Source organism: Abrus precatorius, unplaced genomic scaffold (genome assembly GCF_003935025.1).
Source record: "Abrus precatorius isolate BTA unplaced genomic scaffold, Abrus_2018 Scaffold53, whole genome shotgun sequence".
Taxonomy (NCBI): Eukaryota; Viridiplantae; Streptophyta; class Magnoliopsida; order Fabales; family Fabaceae; genus Abrus; species Abrus precatorius.
The window spans coordinates 1,268-20,463 of NW_020874399.1; the positions used below are offsets into that span (position 1 = coordinate 1,268).

Sequence of the window (19,196 nt, forward strand, 5' to 3'; positions counted from 1 at the left end):
GATTCAAGAACGAGACAAAGAACTAATGTCCCCTTCCGGTATCTCGATTGAAATACCAATCAATGGTATTTTTCGTAGAAATAGTATTCTTGCTTATTTCGATGATCCTCAATACCGAACGCAGAGTTCAGGAATTACAAAATATAGGACTATAGGAATAAATTCCATTTTTAAAAAAGAGGATTTTTTAATTGAGTATCAAGGAGTTAAAGAATTTAAGCCAAAATACCAAATCAAAGTAGATCGATTTTTTTTCATTCCCGAGGAAGTGCATATTTACCCGAATCTTCTTCCATAATGATACGGAACAATAGTATCGTTGGAGTAGATACACCAATAACTTTAAATATAAGAAGTCGAGTAGGTGGATTGGTCCAAATGGAGAAGAAAAAAAAAAAGATTGAAGTAAAAATATTTTCCGGGGATATCTATTTTACTGGAGAGATGGATAAGATATCCCGACACAGTGCCATCTTGATACCATCCGGAACGGTAAAACAAAATTCAAAGGAAGCAAAAAAAATGAAAAATTGGATCTATGTCCAATGGATCACAATTACCAAAAAAAAGTATTTTGTTTTGGTTCGACCCGTAATTCTATATGAAATAGCGGACGGTATCCATTTAGTAAAACTTTTTCCCCAAGATAGGTTCCAGGAAAGAAATGATCTGGAACTTAAAGTTATTAATTATATTCTTTCTGGAAATGGAAAATCAATTCCGGGAATTTCTAATACAAGGATTCAATTAGTTCGGACTTGTTTAGTCTTGAATTGGGATCAAGACAAAACAAGTTCTTCTATCGAAAATGCCCACGCTTCTTTTGTTCAAGTAAGTACAAATGGTTTGATTAGGGATTTCCTAAGAATTGACTTAGTGAAATCTCATATTTCATATATCAGAAAAAGAAATGATCCGTCCAGTTCAGGATTGATCTCAGATAATGAGTCGGATCGGACCTTTATCAATCCATTTTTTTCTATTTATTCGAAGGCAAAAATTCAACAATCACTTAGACAAAATCACGGAACTATTCGTATGTTGTTGAATAGAAATGAGAAATGTCGATCTTTGATAATTTTGTCATCATCTAATTGTTTTCAAATAGGACCATTCAACGATAGAAAATATTACAATGGGATAAAAGAAGGAATTCAAAAAATTCAAATAGATTCCATAATTCCAATTAAGAATTTGTTTGGTCCTTTAGGAATAGCCCTTCAAGTTGCAAATTATTATTCATTTTTTCGTTTAATAACTCATAATCAGATCTTAATGAATAATAATTTGCAACTTGACAAATTAAAGGAAACTCTTCAAGTATTCAAATATTATTTAATGGACGAAAATGAGAGAATTTATAAACCTGATAGATGCAGTAATATCGTTTTAAATCCATTCTATTTGAATTGGCATTTTATCCATCACAATTATTATGAAAAAACGTTTCCAATAATAAGTCTTGGGCAATTTATTTGTGAAAATGTATGTATAGTGCAAACGAAAAATGCACCACACTTAAAATCGGGTCAAGTTCTAACTATTCAAATGGATTCTGTAGGAATAAGATCGGCTAACCCTTATTTGGCAACTCCAGGAGCAACTGTTCATGGACATTATGGAGAAATACTTTATGAAGGAGATATATTAGTTACATTTATATATGAAAAATCGAGATCTGGTGATATAACACAAGGTCTTCCAAAAGTAGAACAGGTATTAGAAGTGCGTTCAATTGATTCAATATCGATGAAGCTAGAAAAGAGAGTTGACACTTGGAACGGATATATAACAAGAATTCTCGGCATTCCTTGGGGATTCTTGATCGGTGCCGAGTTAACTATAGCGCAAAGTCGTATTTCTTTGGTTAATAAAATTCAAAAAGTTTATCGATCCCAGGGAGTTCACATCCATAATAGACATATAGAAATTATTGTGCGTCAAATAACATCAAAAGTCTTGGTTTCAGAAAATGGAATGTCTAATGTTTTTTCACCCGGCGAACTAATTGGATTGTTGCGAGCCGAACGAGCGGGCCGTGCCTTGGAAGAAGCAACTTGCTACCGAGCTCTATTATTGGGAATAACAAAAACATCTCTGAATACTCAAAGTTTTATATCTGAAGCAAGTTTTCAAGAAACTGCTAGAGTTTTAGCAAAAGCCGCTCTCCGGGGTCGTATAGATTGGTTGAAAGGTCTGAAAGAGAACGTTGTTTTAGGGGGAATGATACCCGTTGGTACCGGATTAAAAAGAATAATGCACCGTTCAAAGCCAAGGCAACATAACAAGATTACCTTGGAATCAAAAAAGAAAAATTTATTCGAGGACGAAATGAGAGATATTTTGTTCCACCACAGAGAATTCTTTTTTTTCATTTCAAAGAATTTATGCGATACATCAGAACAATCTAAGATTTAATGATTCCTAAGAGCGGATTCATCCCCCTACCCTAAATGCGATCATTTTTGGGGGTAGTAAAAGAAAGATAATAAAAAAAAAGAATAATAAATAGAAAAAAATGGTCTAATCATGTATCAATGGCCAATCTTCGGTAGAAGAGAAGGTTCCATCGGAACAATTTTTTATTTCTATTTCACGATACCTGGTCTTTTTTTTTCTATTTTTTTTTTTTTTTGAAAAAAAAAGTGTGGGGATAAATATAAATGACAAAAAGATATTGGAACATAATTTTGGAAGAGATGATGGAAGCAGGAGTTCATTTTGGCCACGGTACTAGAAAATGGAATCCTAAAATGGAACCTTATATATCTGCAAAGCGTAAGGGTATTCATATTACAAATCTTACTAGAACTGCTCGGTTTTTATCAGAAGCTTGTGATTTAGTTTTTGACGCAGCAAGTAAGGGAAAACAATTCTTAATTGTTGGTACCAAAAAAAAAGCAGCTGATTCAGTAGCGCGGGCGGCAATAAGAGCTCGGTGTCATTATGTTAATAAAAAATGGCTCGGCGGTATGTTAACGAATTGGTATACTACAGAAACGAGACTTCATAAGTTCAGGGACTTGAGAATGCAACAAAAGACGGGGAGACTCAACTGTTTTCCAAAAAGAGATGCTGCTATATTGAAAAGACAATTATCTCATTTGGAAACATATCTTGGTGGCATTAAATATATGACGGGGTTACCCGATATTGTAATAATCGTCGATCAGCAAGAAGAATATACGGCTCTTCGAGAATGTATAACTTTGGAAATTCCAACGATTTGTTTAATCGATACAAATTGTGACCCGGACCTCGCCGATATTTCGATTCCAGCTAATGATGATGCTATAGCCTCAATCCGATTAATTCTTAACAAATTAATATTTGCAATTTGTGAGGGTCGTTCTAGCTATATACGAAATTTTTGATTAATAATAAGATAAATGAATTATTTGATTTGGTTGGGGAGATTCATAGATTTATGAAATCGGTTATTATACTATTACTAAATCGCACAAAAGAAAGAGAAAAATATAAAAAGAACAAACGGAAATATTATGTGATTAGTCGGTATTCAAAATCAAAAATGAAAGTAGACAAATCAAAAAGGAAAGGAGATGGTTGAATTAAAATAATTCCCTTTCAATTTCAATTTCTTTTAAGAGGGCAGGACAATATGAATGTTTTATTATGTTCCATCAACACATTAAAAAGATTATACGATATATCTGCTGTGGAAGTGGGTCAACATTTCTATTGGCAAATAGGGGGTTTCCAAGTGCATGCCCAAGTACTTATTACTTCTTGGGTTGTAATTGCTATCTTATTAGTTTCAGTCATTCTAGTTGTTCGAAATCTGCAAACCATTCCCACTTTTGGTCAGAATTTTTTTGAATATGTTCTTGAATTCATTCGAGACGTGAGCAAAAGTCAGATTGGAGACGAATATGGTCCGTGGGTTCCATTTATTGGAACTATGTTTTTATTTATTTTTGTTTCTAATTGGTCAGGGGCTCTTTTGCCTTGGAAAATAATACAGTTACCTCACGGGGAGTTAGCTGCGCCCACAAATGATATAAATACTACCGTTGCATTAGCTTTACTTGCGTCAGTAGCATATTTCTATGCGGGTCTTTCAAAAAAAGGATTAGCTTATTTTAGTAAATACATCCAACCAACTCCAATCCTTTTACCGATTAACATCTTAGAAGATTTCACAAAACCCTTATCGCTTAGTTTTCGACTTTTCGGAAATATATTAGCTGATGAATTAGTAGTTGTTGTTCTTGTTTCTTTAGTGCCTTTAGTAGTTCCTATACCTGTCATGTTCCTTGGATTATTTACAAGCGGTATTCAAGCTCTTATTTTTGCTACTTTAGCTGCGGCTTATATAGGTGAATCCATGGAAGGCCATCATTGACTAGTTGTCGAAAAAAGTCTTTTTCGTTTAGCCCACCGCACATACACTGCGGCTCAAGATAATCTATTTTGGGAACAACATATATAATAGAAAGAAATTTGGAATAATAATAAAGAAAAAGGGTTATTCTCCCCCCCCCCCCCAAAAAAAATAAAGATGCAATAAAGTATAAATAAAATCAATATACAATTTAATGTAATAGTAAAATAGAAAAGATTACCAGAAAATTGTAAAAAAACTAGGAAAGAGATCCATCCAAAAGATCTTTTTCCTAGTTTTCCTAAAAAGACTTTTTGTTTGACCTATTTCGATTTTCCTCCAATGAATATTTTTTTTTGTATTGTTATATTTTGTTTTGTTCATTCCATTTTTTGTTCATTCAATTATAACTATAACATATTAAATATTATTCTATATATATTATTAGATTATTTATTACTATTATTAGATATTAGATTCGATTATATATATAGAATTTAGATATATATATCTAATTCGATTAAGATATATTAGTATATTAGATATTCTATATTAGAAAAGTATAATATTTACATGTGATAAAAATATGCTATATAGAACTAGAACAGATTCCCGTTTCATTCATTCACATTCAATTTAACGATTGACCAAAAGATAATTCAAAAAAGAATTACATTTTTATCACTCAAATTCCAATATTTCTCTGCAATAATTCAGTCTAACGAATTGATTTCGATTTTGTATATCCATATCGGATAATAATAAAAGGATGAAAGAAGGATTTTCAAAAAAAAACCAAGATTCAAAAAAAATAGAGTAGGAGTGGGGGAAGTCAAACTGGGTATATATAATCCAATCACTATAAAACAACTCCTTCTTTTTTTTTTTAGATTTCAAATAATGATTCTCGAATCTGATTGAAACTAAAACACAAATAATTGGTTTACGGCATGGAAGAAATACATGTATATGTGATATTATATATAAACTAGTTATATATGAACTAACTATATATCTAAAAAAACTAACATTATATATCTAAAATTGCCCTGCTACTACTGTCAATTTCGATAGGGATTTAAAAAACAAAGTCCTTCCGTTTCATCTCTAATTATGAATTGAATAGTAAGAAATTCAAAAAAAAAAAGAACGAAGAATTCAAAGAAGAGTTCCAAATTTAGGGTAAGATAAAAACTAAAATTGTATGGATTCACAAAAAAACTACGTGGATAGAAAAGAAAAAATGAATATCGAACTAATTTGGATAGTTCAATAACTATTGTTATTTCAATTCGGAATTCTTAATTATTTCAACTGGATAAATCCTGGTGATTGAGTAATTAAGTCATAATTTATTGGTTGATTATATCATTAACTATTTCTTTTCTTTATTATTATTTATTTTTTATTTGGGGTGCGAGGAACTTATCATGAATCCACTGATTTCTGCCGCTTCCGTTATTGCTGCTGGGTTGGCCGTCGGGCTTGCTTCTATTGGACCTGGGGTTGGTCAAGGCACTGCTGCAGGGCAAGCTGTAGAAGGGATTGCGCGACAACCAGAGGCAGAGGGAAAAATACGGGGTACTTTATTGCTTAGTCTGGCTTTTATGGAAGCTTTAACAATTTATGGATTGGTTGTAGCATTAGCGCTTTTATTTGCGAATCCTTTTGTTTAGTTTAATCTTAAAAAAATAAATATATATATCCTTTTTCCGTGGACTTGCTTTGCTGTTCTTGCTTTGTCGAATTATATTAAGATTTCACTCTGATTTGTCTTCTTCCTTCTCTTTTTTAGCCCCCCTTTTTTAGTTTTATAAAATTTATCGAAAGTGTTAAAAACAACTATAAGAGATTTATGTAATTGACATAAGAAGTGGTATCGAATTCTACTAAGTATCATTCTTATAGGGAATCCTCCAATTGATTGATCAATTCAAATAATATATATATTAATATATACATATCTAAATAGATATATATATTTAGATATGTATTAATAGAATATTATTATTATTAAATGAATATTATTACTATTCATATTATTACTTATAATTACTAATAATTAATATGAATTTTTAGTAAAGAATGATATTTTTATTATATATAATAAAAATATCATATAAAAAAGAAATAACTAAAAAATAAAAAAATAGGAATTGTAGAAGGATAATTAGTCTATCCATAAAAGGAGATGAGATCATATGAAAAATATAACCGATTCTTTCCTTTACTTGGGCTACTGGCGATCCGCCGGAAGTTTCGGGTTTAATACCGATATTTTAGCAACAAATCCAATAAATCTAAGCGTAGTGCTAGGTGTATTGGTTTTTTTTGGAAAGGGAGTGTGTGCGAGTTGTTAATTTCAAAGAATAGATTGGATCCAACCAATTGCACTTTTTTTTTCGTTATAACTAAGAAAATGTGCATAATCCCGCGAATTACTTCTCAATAAATTTTATTTTTTGAAAAAAAAAAAATATTTAAGAACCATAGCATTTCGCGATTCATTAGTAAATCCACTTTGATTCTCTATTAACCCAAAATTTTGGACTATTACCATGGTTAAAGTAAACAATTTGAAGTCTAGACGCAGTGTAGTACTCTTTCTACCACTATGTTAATACAGAAATGAAATGATTTCAAAAAAATTTTTACAATTTTTCGATATAGAACACTCATGTCGATAAAACAGCTTGAACCCTCTTTACGGTGAAAAATTGTAAAAACGTTCAATTTCACCCTCCATTTATACAATGCGGAATCGATGACCTATGTATAAATTTATAAGAATTCTTTGGATTTGAAGAAAAAAAACAACTTTGCTGACAATTATTTTTTTGGTCAGAAGAGTCCTCCGAATATTCTGGTCTTGTATTGGTAATCGTTTTAAATATTTTTTCAATCTTTTTTTTTATAAATAGAGAAGAGAGGATAGGCTCATTACATAAAAAAAGATAAGAAAATTTCCCATAACATAAGTAATTGAGTGTGAGAGCCAAATGAATCGAAAGATTCATGTTTGGTTCGGGAAGAGATCATAGACATTTTGAAATGAATGGAAAGAGAATCTACTTTCATTAAATGATTTATTAGATAATCGAAAACAGAGAATCTTAAGAACTATTCGAAATTCAGAAGAACTACGGGAAAGAGCTGTTCAACAGCTGGAAAAAGCCCAGGCCCGCTTAAGGAAAGTCGAAACGGAAGCAGATCGGTTTCGAGTGAATGGCTATTCTGAGATAGAACGAGAAAAATTAAATTTAATTAATTCAATTTATACGACTTTGGAACAATTAGAAAATTACAAAAATGAAACCATTTATTTTGAACAACAAAGGGTGATTAATCAAGTCCGACAACGGGTTTTACAACAAGCCTTACAGGGAGCTCTTGAAACTCTGAATAGTTGCTTGAATAACGAGTTACATTTACGTACTGTCAATGCTAATATTGGCATGTTTGGGACGATGAAAGAAAAAAATAAGTGATTAGTCCTTCTACTATAATATCTACTATAGTATAGAGTATAGGCATTATTTTTTTCTTCTAAAAAAAAATTAAGAAATATTCATGGTAACCATTCGTGCAGATGAAATTAGTAAAATTATCCGTGAACGTATTGAGCAATATAATACCGAAGTAAAAATTGTAAATACTGGTACCGTACTTCAAGTAGGCGACGGTATTGCTCGTATTTATGGTCTTGATGAAGTAATGGCGGGTGAATTAGTGGAATTTGAAGAGGGTACTATAGGCATTGCTTTGAATTTGGAATCAAAAAATGTTGGTGTTGTATTAATGGGTGATGGTTTGATGATACAAGAGGGAAGTTCGGTAAAAGCAACAGGAAGAATTGCTCAGATACCAGTAAGTGAGGCTTATTTGGGTCGTGTTATAAATGCCTTGGCTAAACCTATTGACGGTCGAGGAGAAATTTCAGCTTCGGAATCTCGATTAATCGAATCTCCCGCTCCCGGTATTATTTCGAGACGTTCCGTATATGAGCCTCTTCAAACAGGACTTATTGCTATTGATTCGATGATCCCCATAGGTCGTGGCCAACGAGAATTAATTATTGGAGATAGACAAACGGGTAAAACAGCAGTAGCTACAGATACAATTCTCAATCAACAGGGACAAAATGTAATATGTGTTTATGTAGCTGTTGGTCAAAAAGCATCTTCTGTGGCTCAAGTGGTGACTACTTTACAAGAAAGAGGAGCAATGGAATACACTATTATAGTAGCTGAAACAGCAGATTCTCCAGCTACATTACAATACCTCGCCCCTTATACAGGAGCAGCTCTGGCTGAATATTTTATGTACCGCGAACGTCACACTTTAATCATTTATGATGATCCCTCCAAACAAGCACAGGCTTATCGCCAAATGTCTCTTCTATTACGAAGACCCCCAGGTCGCGAAGCCTATCCAGGGGATGTTTTTTATTTGCATTCGCGTCTTTTGGAAAGAGCCGCTAAATCAAGTTCTCAACTAGGCGAAGGAAGTATGACTGCTTTACCAATAGTTGAAACACAATCGGGAGATGTTTCAGCTTATATTCCTACTAATGTAATTTCTATTACAGATGGCCAAATATTCTTATCCGCCGATTTATTCAATGCTGGAATCAGACCGGCAATTAATGTCGGTATTTCCGTTTCCAGAGTTGGATCGGCGGCTCAAATTAAAGCCATGAAACAAGTAGCTGGTAAATTAAAATTGGAATTGGCACAATTCGCAGAATTAGAAGCTTTTGCACAATTCGCGTCTGATCTTGATAAAGCTACTCAAAATCAATTGGCAAGAGGTCAACGATTGCGCGAGTTGCTTAAACAATCCCAATCAGCCCCTCTCACTGTAGAAGAACAGATAATAACTATTTATACCGGAACGAATGGTTATCTTGATTCATTAGAAATTGGACAGGTAAGGAAATTTCTTGTTGAGTTACGTGCTTACTTAAAAATGAATAAACCCCAATTCAAAGAAATAATATCTTCTACCAAGACATTCACTGGGGAAGCGGAAGCCCTTTTGAAGGAAGTTATTCAAGAACAGATGGAACTCTTTTTACTCCAAGAACAAGTAGAAAAAAATTGATTAATAACTAACCAATTTTCTAATTATTATCTTTTAAAATCTTTTCTTTTAATTTGAATATAATTAATAATATTATATTAATTCGAATATAAAATAAATAATAAAATAATAAGAAATTCATGATTATTAAAGATTTATATATAGAAAGGGATAAAGCATAAATTGTATATATATATAAGATAAGTTATTCTTCTAAAGAAAGTTTTAGTGGCTCTTGCTCAGTTCAAATCATTCAAGATATTCTATTTTTAGAAATACGGAAATAAAAGGAAATATATAGGCAAATTATTTGCGTCCAATAGGATTTGAACCTATACCTAAGGTTTAGAAGACCTCTGTCCTATCCATTAGACAATGGACGCTTCTCTTTTTTTCTTTAACCTTTTTTTAAACCTTAGTTTAAAAAAGGTTAAAGAAAAAAAGAATTCTATCTATCTATCTATAGATAGATATAGATAGATAGAATAAAAAAAAAATAGAATAATAAATAAATAATCAAATTCAATTGAATATAAATAACGAAAACTAAGTTAAAAAAGAAAAATGAATAATTAACAAATTCACTAAGAAATTTAGATTCATTCTAGAATAGAAAAAAGATAGATTCGAATAGAATAAATAGAGAGATAGGATATAAGCGGGTAGCGGGAATCGAACCCGCATCGTTAGCTTGGAAGGCTAGGGGTTATAGTCGACGTTGATTCATCATTATGATTTAACGTCTCTAATTCAAAGCCGAACGTGAAACTTTTGTTTCATTCGGCTCCTTTATGGAAGAAATTAAGAGATGGAAGACATGAAAAAAAAAATTGACCCATAACATCTATGTCAGCCTTTTTGTTTTGTAGAAATACATTTGAAACACCTTGCTTTTTAGATGATCCCTATAGAATAGGAGTATTATAACAATCTGTGTGTGTGTTTTTTCTAGTTATTTCGTTCTCTATTTCTATTTGAGAGAATCTTTAGGAAAAGAATAAAATTTCCGTCGAGCTAAAAAAATATGTTGATGTCTCTAGTAAACTAAAAAAATCGTTTAACAGCTATTTTGTTTCAATCTCTACAATACAAAAAAAATGAAAGATTTAGTTACGATTAGAAATAAGCTTTCTATATCTTTCTCCATGGATCCTTTACGCATACTCAAAAAATTCGGATTATTGATCCAATTCCAAAAACTTATGTTTCATAATTTTAGAACTCAATTTGTCAATTTAAAAAAAATGGATTCTTTTTGTATACAAATTACGATAATGTATATTATACCGCAAATCGTTCGTTGAGAGGTATAAAGGATTAGATCCCTTTAAGTAAGAAATAAAGTTTTTGATCGGGATATGAATCAAACGGGGGATCCCTTAACTATTAAAGGGTCCATGGAACGAATCGCACTTTTACCACTAAACTATACCCGCTACAATACAATTATTGTATATAAATGAACCTTTTGTCGAACAAGGCAATCAGACGTAATTAAGAAATAGGAATAGAATATTATGATAATTAGAGTGTTGACATGTTTCGTAAGGGAGACTCCTAATGAAATCCAATTAGGAAAAGGGGGCGAATTTCTTTTTTGGATTTTGTGTTTGCTAAAGTGAAGGTGTTTTTTTTTTACAGATACATCGCGACAAAACTACTTAATTTATAACAAAAAAATGCATTGCGCAGGAATGCAAAAAAAATGACATTATATATATACGTTACCAGAAAGAAGGAGTAATCAAAAATGACATTTTGATCTTATATCATTTTGGTTCTATATCATAGGAATATATCAGTATTTTTGATTTATGTTTGATCGTGTTTAAATTACCAGTTTTTTTTTTTCAAATCAAATACATTCAAATAAATCATTGTTATCCAGTATTCATGGGAATAAAAAGAGCCCGGCTAGGTACTGGCCGGGCTTTGGCTGTAGAAAAAAAAAAAAAGAAAAAAAAATTAGAATTATATATATATATAGATAGATATCATTTTTCTATTCTATAGAATAATATAGAAAATAATGAATAGAAATCAAATAGAAAAAAAAAAGAGAGAGAGAAAAATAAGACATAAAAAAGGATCTTTTTTTTTTCAAGCCCTATTTTTTTTCTTTTTGTTTATGCGATATAACATAAACATAGTAATTCCATTTTTTTTTTTCAATTCGGGAGAGATGGCTGAGTGGACTAAAGCGTCGGATTGCTAATCCGTTGTACAAATTTGTGTACCGAGGGTTCGAATCCCTCTCTTTCCGTTTCCGTTGATGATTTGGTATTTTTTTTTTTCACTTTTTTTTGTTTTACTTGTTTGTTTGATTTTTTTATTTACTAGTTAAAGATGTAAAATAGATAAAATCCTAACACAATAGTTCAAAATCCAGCACAAGCAAGAAAAACACAGAATCCATTTTTTTTATTCTTCACGTCCTGGATTACGTCCTGGATCGTTAGATAGGAATCCAAAGATGAAAAGAGAAACGAAGAATATCACTACCGTGTAAACAAATAATTTTAGAGTAAGCATTATAAAATCTCCAAGATAATTAAAAAAAAACGACAAAGAAAAAGAATGGATTCTCTTATATTAGACATTTTTTTCTTTTGATATTTTGTTTCTAAGAAATGAAGTCATTACGAGGAAATAATATATATATATCAATTTCGAAAATGGATTTGATTTGTAGTAAGAGTTGATCCTTTTCTTACCATTTTCCATAATTACTATTACCAAAAAGATTTTTCATCTAGGTATTATGTTGGTGGTGGGCTCAAATCAAATAATAGGATTTCTCAATGGAAAAAAACGTAGATGATGAATGGTCCGGATTTTTCGTGTCTATCAAAAAATTTCAATATTCGAATCGAGAATTTACGCTGTAAGACTTATCTGATCTTAAAAATGGTTCAAAATGTTCGAATTTTTGTTTTCGAATAAATTCTGAATGAATTTTTTTAGGACATTATTCAAATTAAGGATCTCATCGAAAACTTACAGCAGCTTGCCAAACAAAAGCTAAGAGAAAAAAGAGTACGGGTATTACTGGCATAATATCTACAATTGGATTCAAAAAAGCGTAGGCTTCAGGCAATTTCGCCAAGAAAAAACTACTTGAATAAAGGACGGAGTGAATACAAATACAGACCAAACTAAGGATATTAAGCATAACAAACATTTTGTTCTTTCTTTAAAAAAATAAATTTAATTTTTTCTTTTTTTTTGAATTCTAATTTTCATTTTTAGAATATTGTATTATGTAATGTATATATGTATAATTTATATCAATATAATTATATATATTATAATATATATATAATTAGAATAATATTCTAATAAATAATATATATATATAATAGGAATAAAATTTATAAAAATGAATATTAATTAATGAGTAAAACTAAAAAAAAATGAATCAAGATCAGACTCCCAAAATCCTTCTTTGATTTGAACTTATCCAGTTCAAAATCTTTTCATTCTAAAACAAAAAATAGAAGAAATCCGATTTTCATACAATATCTTAATTGAATTCTATGTAATGATCAATAAATTGAGTTTTATTCCACATTTAGTCCCATCCAATCAAAATCTTAACAACAATTGAATTTAACAAATTTTGGAACTGAAATAAATTGACGAACAACCAATACCAACACAAAAATAGTGTTTATTAGTGTCAAATCGAAAATGGGGCGTGGCCAAGCGGTAAGGCAACGGGTTTTGGTCCCGCTATTCGGAGGTTCGAATCCTTCCGTCCCAGAACATATCCATTCATGATGGATATCATATTTGAATACAAATTGTATATTTGGAATAAGGATTACCTTTTTTTGTAATCATTATGGATGACTAATTATAGTGGATAGCTAATTATCTATCTATATATATTTATATATAGATAGATAATTTTTTCATATTTCTTTCTTTTTTTTTCTAATATTTTTTTTTGAAGAAATTCTAATTTTTTCTATTTTACAAACTATCAAAATAAAGTAGCAAATTTATTCATACAATATCGAATTTGAATTTTTTTTGACTTCTTTCTTTTTTTTTTAGAAATTCTTCCGTTATATAAAAGAAAAAAACCTAGAAGTAAAAAGGATAGATTATTACGTATCCATTGAATCAATGACTATTCACGATTTCATAATTGAATCAATTACATACCGGATCCAAGCTAAAGGAATGTTATGGTAAAACTTCGTTTGAAACGATGTGGTAAAAAGCAACGTGCGACTTGAAAGACATGATTCGATTAGGTGTGGATTCTTACATCCGCCATCTTTTTTTCTAGTATATAGAAATCGAGATGCTCTTGACTCGACATCGTTTGTTCCACTCCACTAGAACTAACTTATTGTTTTGGGGACGGGAAGGGGATTGATGATGTAAATATTCCATGATGGAGCTCGAGTTGATTCATTTCTCAGGGGCAAGTATCTAAGGTTAGTGAAAATTAATAAGTTAGAACAACTTCGTAAGTATCTCTTTGATAGAGAAATCGAAAGGATCCAATTCGAACAAGGTTCAAAAATTTGTTGGAATTAGTAAAATTATTTCGATCGAAAGTGTATCTGCGGGAATCAACCTTCTATTCGTATGATTCTTTCCGAGAAAGAAAAAAAATGGTATGTTGCTTCCATTTTTTTAACGATTAAAGATTCCTGAAGTAATGTCTAAACCCAATGATTCAAGGAAAAACTAAAAGATACTGGAACAAGTAAATACCATTTTCAAATTGTCTCATCAATTCTATTAGAAAAAAAAACATAGATTCTAAAGTGAAAGAAGCACAGACAAGAAAAGGGGGGTAGAGACCGCTCAATAAATGAAATACATAAAGGCTTTGTTTTCCTTTGAGTTATTTGAGAATTATCCAATTTGAGTTATGGGGTTGCAAATATGCAAATATGAGGAGTTATTCTTTTTTCAGAAAGAAAATAAGAAAAAAAATACTTAAATCATAGTTTAATTGATTTAATGATTTTATAGATCTATTTGACATCATAATTTTATACATAGATAAAATTATGAATTTTCTCGAGCCGTACGAGGGTAAAACTTCTTATACGTTTCTAGGGGGGGTACATTGTTCATCTATATCTATCCCAATGAGCTGTTTATCGAATCGTTGCAATTGATGTTCGATCCCGAAGAGAGGGAAGAGATCTTCGGAAAGTGGGTTTTTATGAGCCAATAAAGAATCAAACGTATTTAAATATTCCTGTCATTCTATATTTCCTTGAAAAAGGTGCTCAACCCACAGGAACTGTTCAGGATATTTCAAAAAAAGCAGGTGTTTTTATGGAACTTAGCCCTAATCAACAAACGAAATTCAATTAATGAAATAAAAAAAGGGGGTGTGGATGACTTGTATATAAATTTATAGAACTCTTTTCTCTCCCCCCGCTCTCTTGTTCTATTCATACCTACTTTTTTATTTCTTGTTGTTTACATAGAATGTTGTTTACATAGAATGTTGTTTTCGATAGTCAAGTCAGAAAATTAACTTTATATCGATTTTCAAAACATAAAAAAATGGATAGAAATAAAAGAGATAATATAGGAAAAAGCAAATGAATAATCACTAAATGAAAAAATTGGGTCTATAAATACATTATCCCCAATGAAGTTATTTTTTTCTTTATTTATTCCTAATTCTATATTATTTCAAATAGAATTAAATATTGATTATTATTATATTATTATTTATTTTTAGAATATTTCAAATATGATTTTAGAATTAGATAGAATTGAAAAAAAAAAAATTCTTTTTTTTTAATACTTACTCGTTCGTTATTATTATCAGTTACTAATCCTAGTGATGGAATTTATATATATATTGATAGTAAATAGAATATTAAAAATAGAATTTATATATAATTTTTTATCGAATGACTATTCATCTATTGTATTTTCATGTAAATAGAGGAAAAAAACTCTATGGAAAAATGGTGGTTCACTATGTTGTTTAATAGGGAATTAGAATACAGGTGTGGATTAAGTAAATCAATAGATAGTTTTGGTCCTATTGAAAATACCTGTGTAAATGAGGACCTCCCAATTTTAGCTGATATGGATAAAAAAACGCATAGTTGGAATGATAGTGACAATTCTAGTTACAGTTTTTTCAATTCTAGTTACAGTTTTTTTCAAAATTTAGTAGGTATCAGGAACATCCAGAATTTCCTATCGGATAAAACTTTTTTAGTTAGGGATAGTAAGAGGAAGAGTTATTCCATATATTTTGATATTGAAAAGAAAATTTTGGAAATTGACAATGATCATTCTTTCCTAAGTGAATCTGAAAGTTTTTTTTCTAGTTATAACAATTCTAGCTATCTGAAGAATGTCTCTAAGAGTGATGATGATCATTACATGGATGATACTAAATTTAGCTGGAATAATAACATTAATAGTTGCATTAATAGTTATCTTCGTTCTCAAATTTGTATTGATAGTTCCATTTTAGGTGATAGTGACAAATACAATGACAGTTATTTTTATAGTTACATTTGTGGTAAGGGCAGAAATACTATAGAAAACAAGAATTATAGTTCTAGTCTAATAACTAGCACAAATCATACAAATAATAGTGATTCCACTCAAAGAGAAAGTTCTGATAATCTCGCTGAAATTCAAAAATACAAGCATTTGTGGATTGAATGCGAAAATTGTTATGGATTAAATTATAAAAAATATTTGAAATCCAAAATCAATATTTGTGAACACTGTGGATATCATTTGAAAATGAGCAGTTCAGATAGAATCGAACTTTCGATTGATCCAGGTACTTGGAATCCTATGGATGAAGACATGGTCTCTCTGGATCCCATTGAATTTCATTCACAAGAGGAACCTTATAAAGATCGTATTGATTCTTATCAAAGAAAGACAGGATTAACTGAGGCTGTTCAAACAGGCACAGGTCAACTAAATGGTATTCCTGTAGCAATTGGAATTATGGATTTTAAGTTTATGGGGGGTAGTATGGGATCCGTAGTAGGTGAGAAAATCACCCGTTTGGTCGAATATGCTACCAATCAATTTTTACCTCTTATTCTAGTATGTGCGTCCGGAGGAGCACGTATGCAAGAAGGAAGTTTGAGCTTGATGCAAATGGCTAAAATCTCTTCTGTTTTATATAATTATCAAACAAATAAAAAGTTATTCTATGTATCGATCCTTACATCTCCTACTACTGGTGGAGTGACAGCAAGTTTTGGCATGTTGGGGGATATCATTATTGCGGAACCTAATACTTACATTGCATTTGCAGGTAAAAGAGTAATTGAACAAACATTGAATAAGGCAGTACCTGAAGGTTCACAAGCGGCTGAATATTTATTCCATAAAGGCTTATTTGATTCAATCGTACCGCGTAATCCTTTAAAGGGAGTTCTGGGTGAGTTATTTCAACTTCATGCTTTCTTTTCTTTGACTCAAAATGAAAAATGAGGGAAAGCCAAAAATTCTTTTTGATTTTTCATTTTTGAATTTCAAACAAAAAAACACAAATTTTGAGACAAAAATCAAAAATTAGAACACACAAGAGCAAAGTAATAAGATAATAATAGAGGAATACTAAGAATAAAAAAAAGGTGTATTATCATACATATGTTTGTTTCTTCTAGAAATAGAAGACGAAATCCATTTATTTAGTTCTACATTCTTTCTATTTATTATTAGATTCTATTTGTACTTTGGATTCTATTATTTATTAGAATATTATTTACGATTTTCATTTTATTATTGATTTATTATATTCTATACTCATTATATATATATATTCACTTAGCTATAATCACTAGAATTCATATATACTAAGTATATATGAATTCTAGTGATTATAGACTATCTTTATAACAATATAAATAAGAATAATAAAAATATTAATATAACAATAATATATATATATATATATATATAACCGGTACAAATAGTAAATCGAGGTACCCATTCTATGATAAACTTACCTTCCATTTTTGTGCCTTTAGTAGGCCTATTATTTCCGGCAATTGCAATGGCTTCTTTATTTCTTCATGTTCAAAAAAACAAGATTTTTTAGATACGGGCAGTAGGAAATCTCATATATTTTTTTAGATCTGGAATCAATTAGATGAATTACTCCTAAAGGTTTACATTAAAATAGTGCTAGTTGATAAAGGTTACTTCATAAATAAAGAAAAAGAAATTGGTTGGGGGGTTGATTTTTTTACCCAATCCTAATAGAATATATATATGAAAGTTGAAATTGGATTTTGAATCCAAAATGCATTCATTCGCTGCAAATTCAGGAGGTTAATCATGAATATGAATGTAGTTTTGCGATCAAAACAGATACTGATATATCGTGTAACGGAATATCGAAGAATACGTTATTTGTTCTGGTCCTTCGTCCTGCTTTTAATTTCATTCGTGTTGTTTTTGGTTGGAATAACCAGTTATCTTGGTAGGGATTTTCTATTTTTTCCTGAGGAAATTAGTAATTTTCTTCCATTTATTCCGAACTATATTTATTTACCATTTATTCCACGAGGGGCCACGATGTATTTCGATGGAATCGTGGGTCTTCTTATTAGTTTTTTTTTGTGGGCCGCGATTATTTTGGATGTGGATGGTGGTTATGATATCTTCCAAAAAGAAGAGAGAATGGTTTATTTTTTTCGTTGGGGATTTGGATTTCTTGGAGAAAAGCGTCGTCTAATTTTCAAAGTACCTATGAAAGATATTCGGTGCATCAAAATAATGCCAGAAGTTCAAAGGGATATTTTGACTCGTACCCCTACTTTTTATCGTATTGTTTTTATGGAAACCATAAACTATGAGCTCATTCCCTTGACTCGTATTGAAGATGATTTGAGTTTCCAAGAAATTGTAGACAAAGCTTTCGAAATAGGCAGATTCGTGGATGTACCCGTTTTCTTGATGTATCCGCTTTATTGAGGAGAATTTGACTCTACTAGATAAATTGCACAAAAAGTTGTGGAATTGTCCTATTTCTTGTGTGTACCGATTGAAATATTTATAGATGAGACGTTCTTTGGTTTCGAAATCCGACTATAATATTCATTACCCGAATTACTCCTTTTGATGAATACACAAAAGAGCACTTCGGGTAATTGCTTCGAATCTTAGCAATTGAGATCTTTTGAAACAATATTTATTTTTCTTCATTCGACTTGACGGTGGATTCCTTCGATTTCTGTATTCTTTCTAAATTAAACAAGGCAAGGACTAACTCCCGAATTTCAAATAAAAAAAACGCGGGAATAGATTATGGATTTAGATATAGGTTCTATGAATTTTAATAGAAGTTATGCTTGATAGAAAGATTATTATCATATAGAGTTTGACGAATGAGGTGAAGTTGAGTTGATTAAAGACGAAAAATGGAAAAAAAGAAAGCATTCATTCCTCTTCTATATCTTATATCTATAGTCTTTTTGCCCTGGTGTATCTCTTTTACATTTAAGAAAAGTCTGGAATCTTGGTTTACTAATTGGCGAAATACTAGGCAATCCGAAATTTTCTTGAATGATATTCAAGAAAAGAGTATTCTAAAAAAATTCATAGAATTTAAGGAACTATTCCTTTTGGATGAAATGCTAAAGGAATACCCGGAAACACGTCTACAAAACCTTCGTACTGGAATCTACAAAGAAACGATCCAATTAATCAAAACGTATAACGAAGATCGTATCCATACGATTTTGCACTTATCGACAAATATAATCTGTTTCCTTATTCTAAGTGGTTATTCTAT

General features: G+C 30.7%; 2 protein-coding genes and 1 non-coding gene across 3 annotated transcripts; 2 read left to right on the top strand and 1 right to left on the bottom strand.

Annotated features, from left to right (window-relative positions):
- Positions 1-922: 922 nt before the first annotated feature.
- LOC113868350 (DNA-directed RNA polymerase subunit beta''-like) lies at positions 923-3,453 on the top strand. Its single transcript, XM_027503822.1, has 2 exons — positions 923-2,263; positions 2,698-3,453. Exons 1-2 carry the CDS (start codon positions 1,039-1,041, stop codon positions 3,372-3,374), a joined length of 1,902 nt encoding a protein of 633 aa, XP_027359623.1. The 5' UTR covers positions 923-1,038; the 3' UTR covers positions 3,375-3,453.
- Positions 3,454-9,738: 6,285 nt separating this feature from the next.
- On the bottom strand, positions 9,739-9,810 carry TRNAR-UCU. The gene has a single exon. It is a non-coding gene; the product is annotated as a tRNA-Arg (tRNA).
- An 8,167-nt stretch (positions 9,811-17,977) lies between these two features.
- Positions 17,978-18,376, top strand: LOC113868349 (photosystem I assembly protein Ycf4-like). Its single transcript, XM_027503821.1, has one exon. It carries the CDS (start codon positions 17,978-17,980, stop codon positions 18,374-18,376), a length of 399 nt encoding a protein of 132 aa, XP_027359622.1.
- Positions 18,377-19,196: the final 820 nt, after the last annotated feature.

Coding starts and splice junctions, on each gene's coding strand:
- LOC113868350 (XM_027503822.1), top strand. CDS start 1,039: ATGTTGTTGAATAGAAATGAGAAATGTCGATCTTTGATAATTTTGTCA. Junction 2,264..2,697: donor ATTAAAAAGAATAATGCACC/GTTCAAAGCCAA, acceptor TAATTTTGGAAG/AGATGATGGAAGCAGGAGTT.
- LOC113868349 (XM_027503821.1), top strand. CDS start 17,978: ATGTATTTCGATGGAATCGTGGGTCTTCTTATTAGTTTTTTTTTGTGG.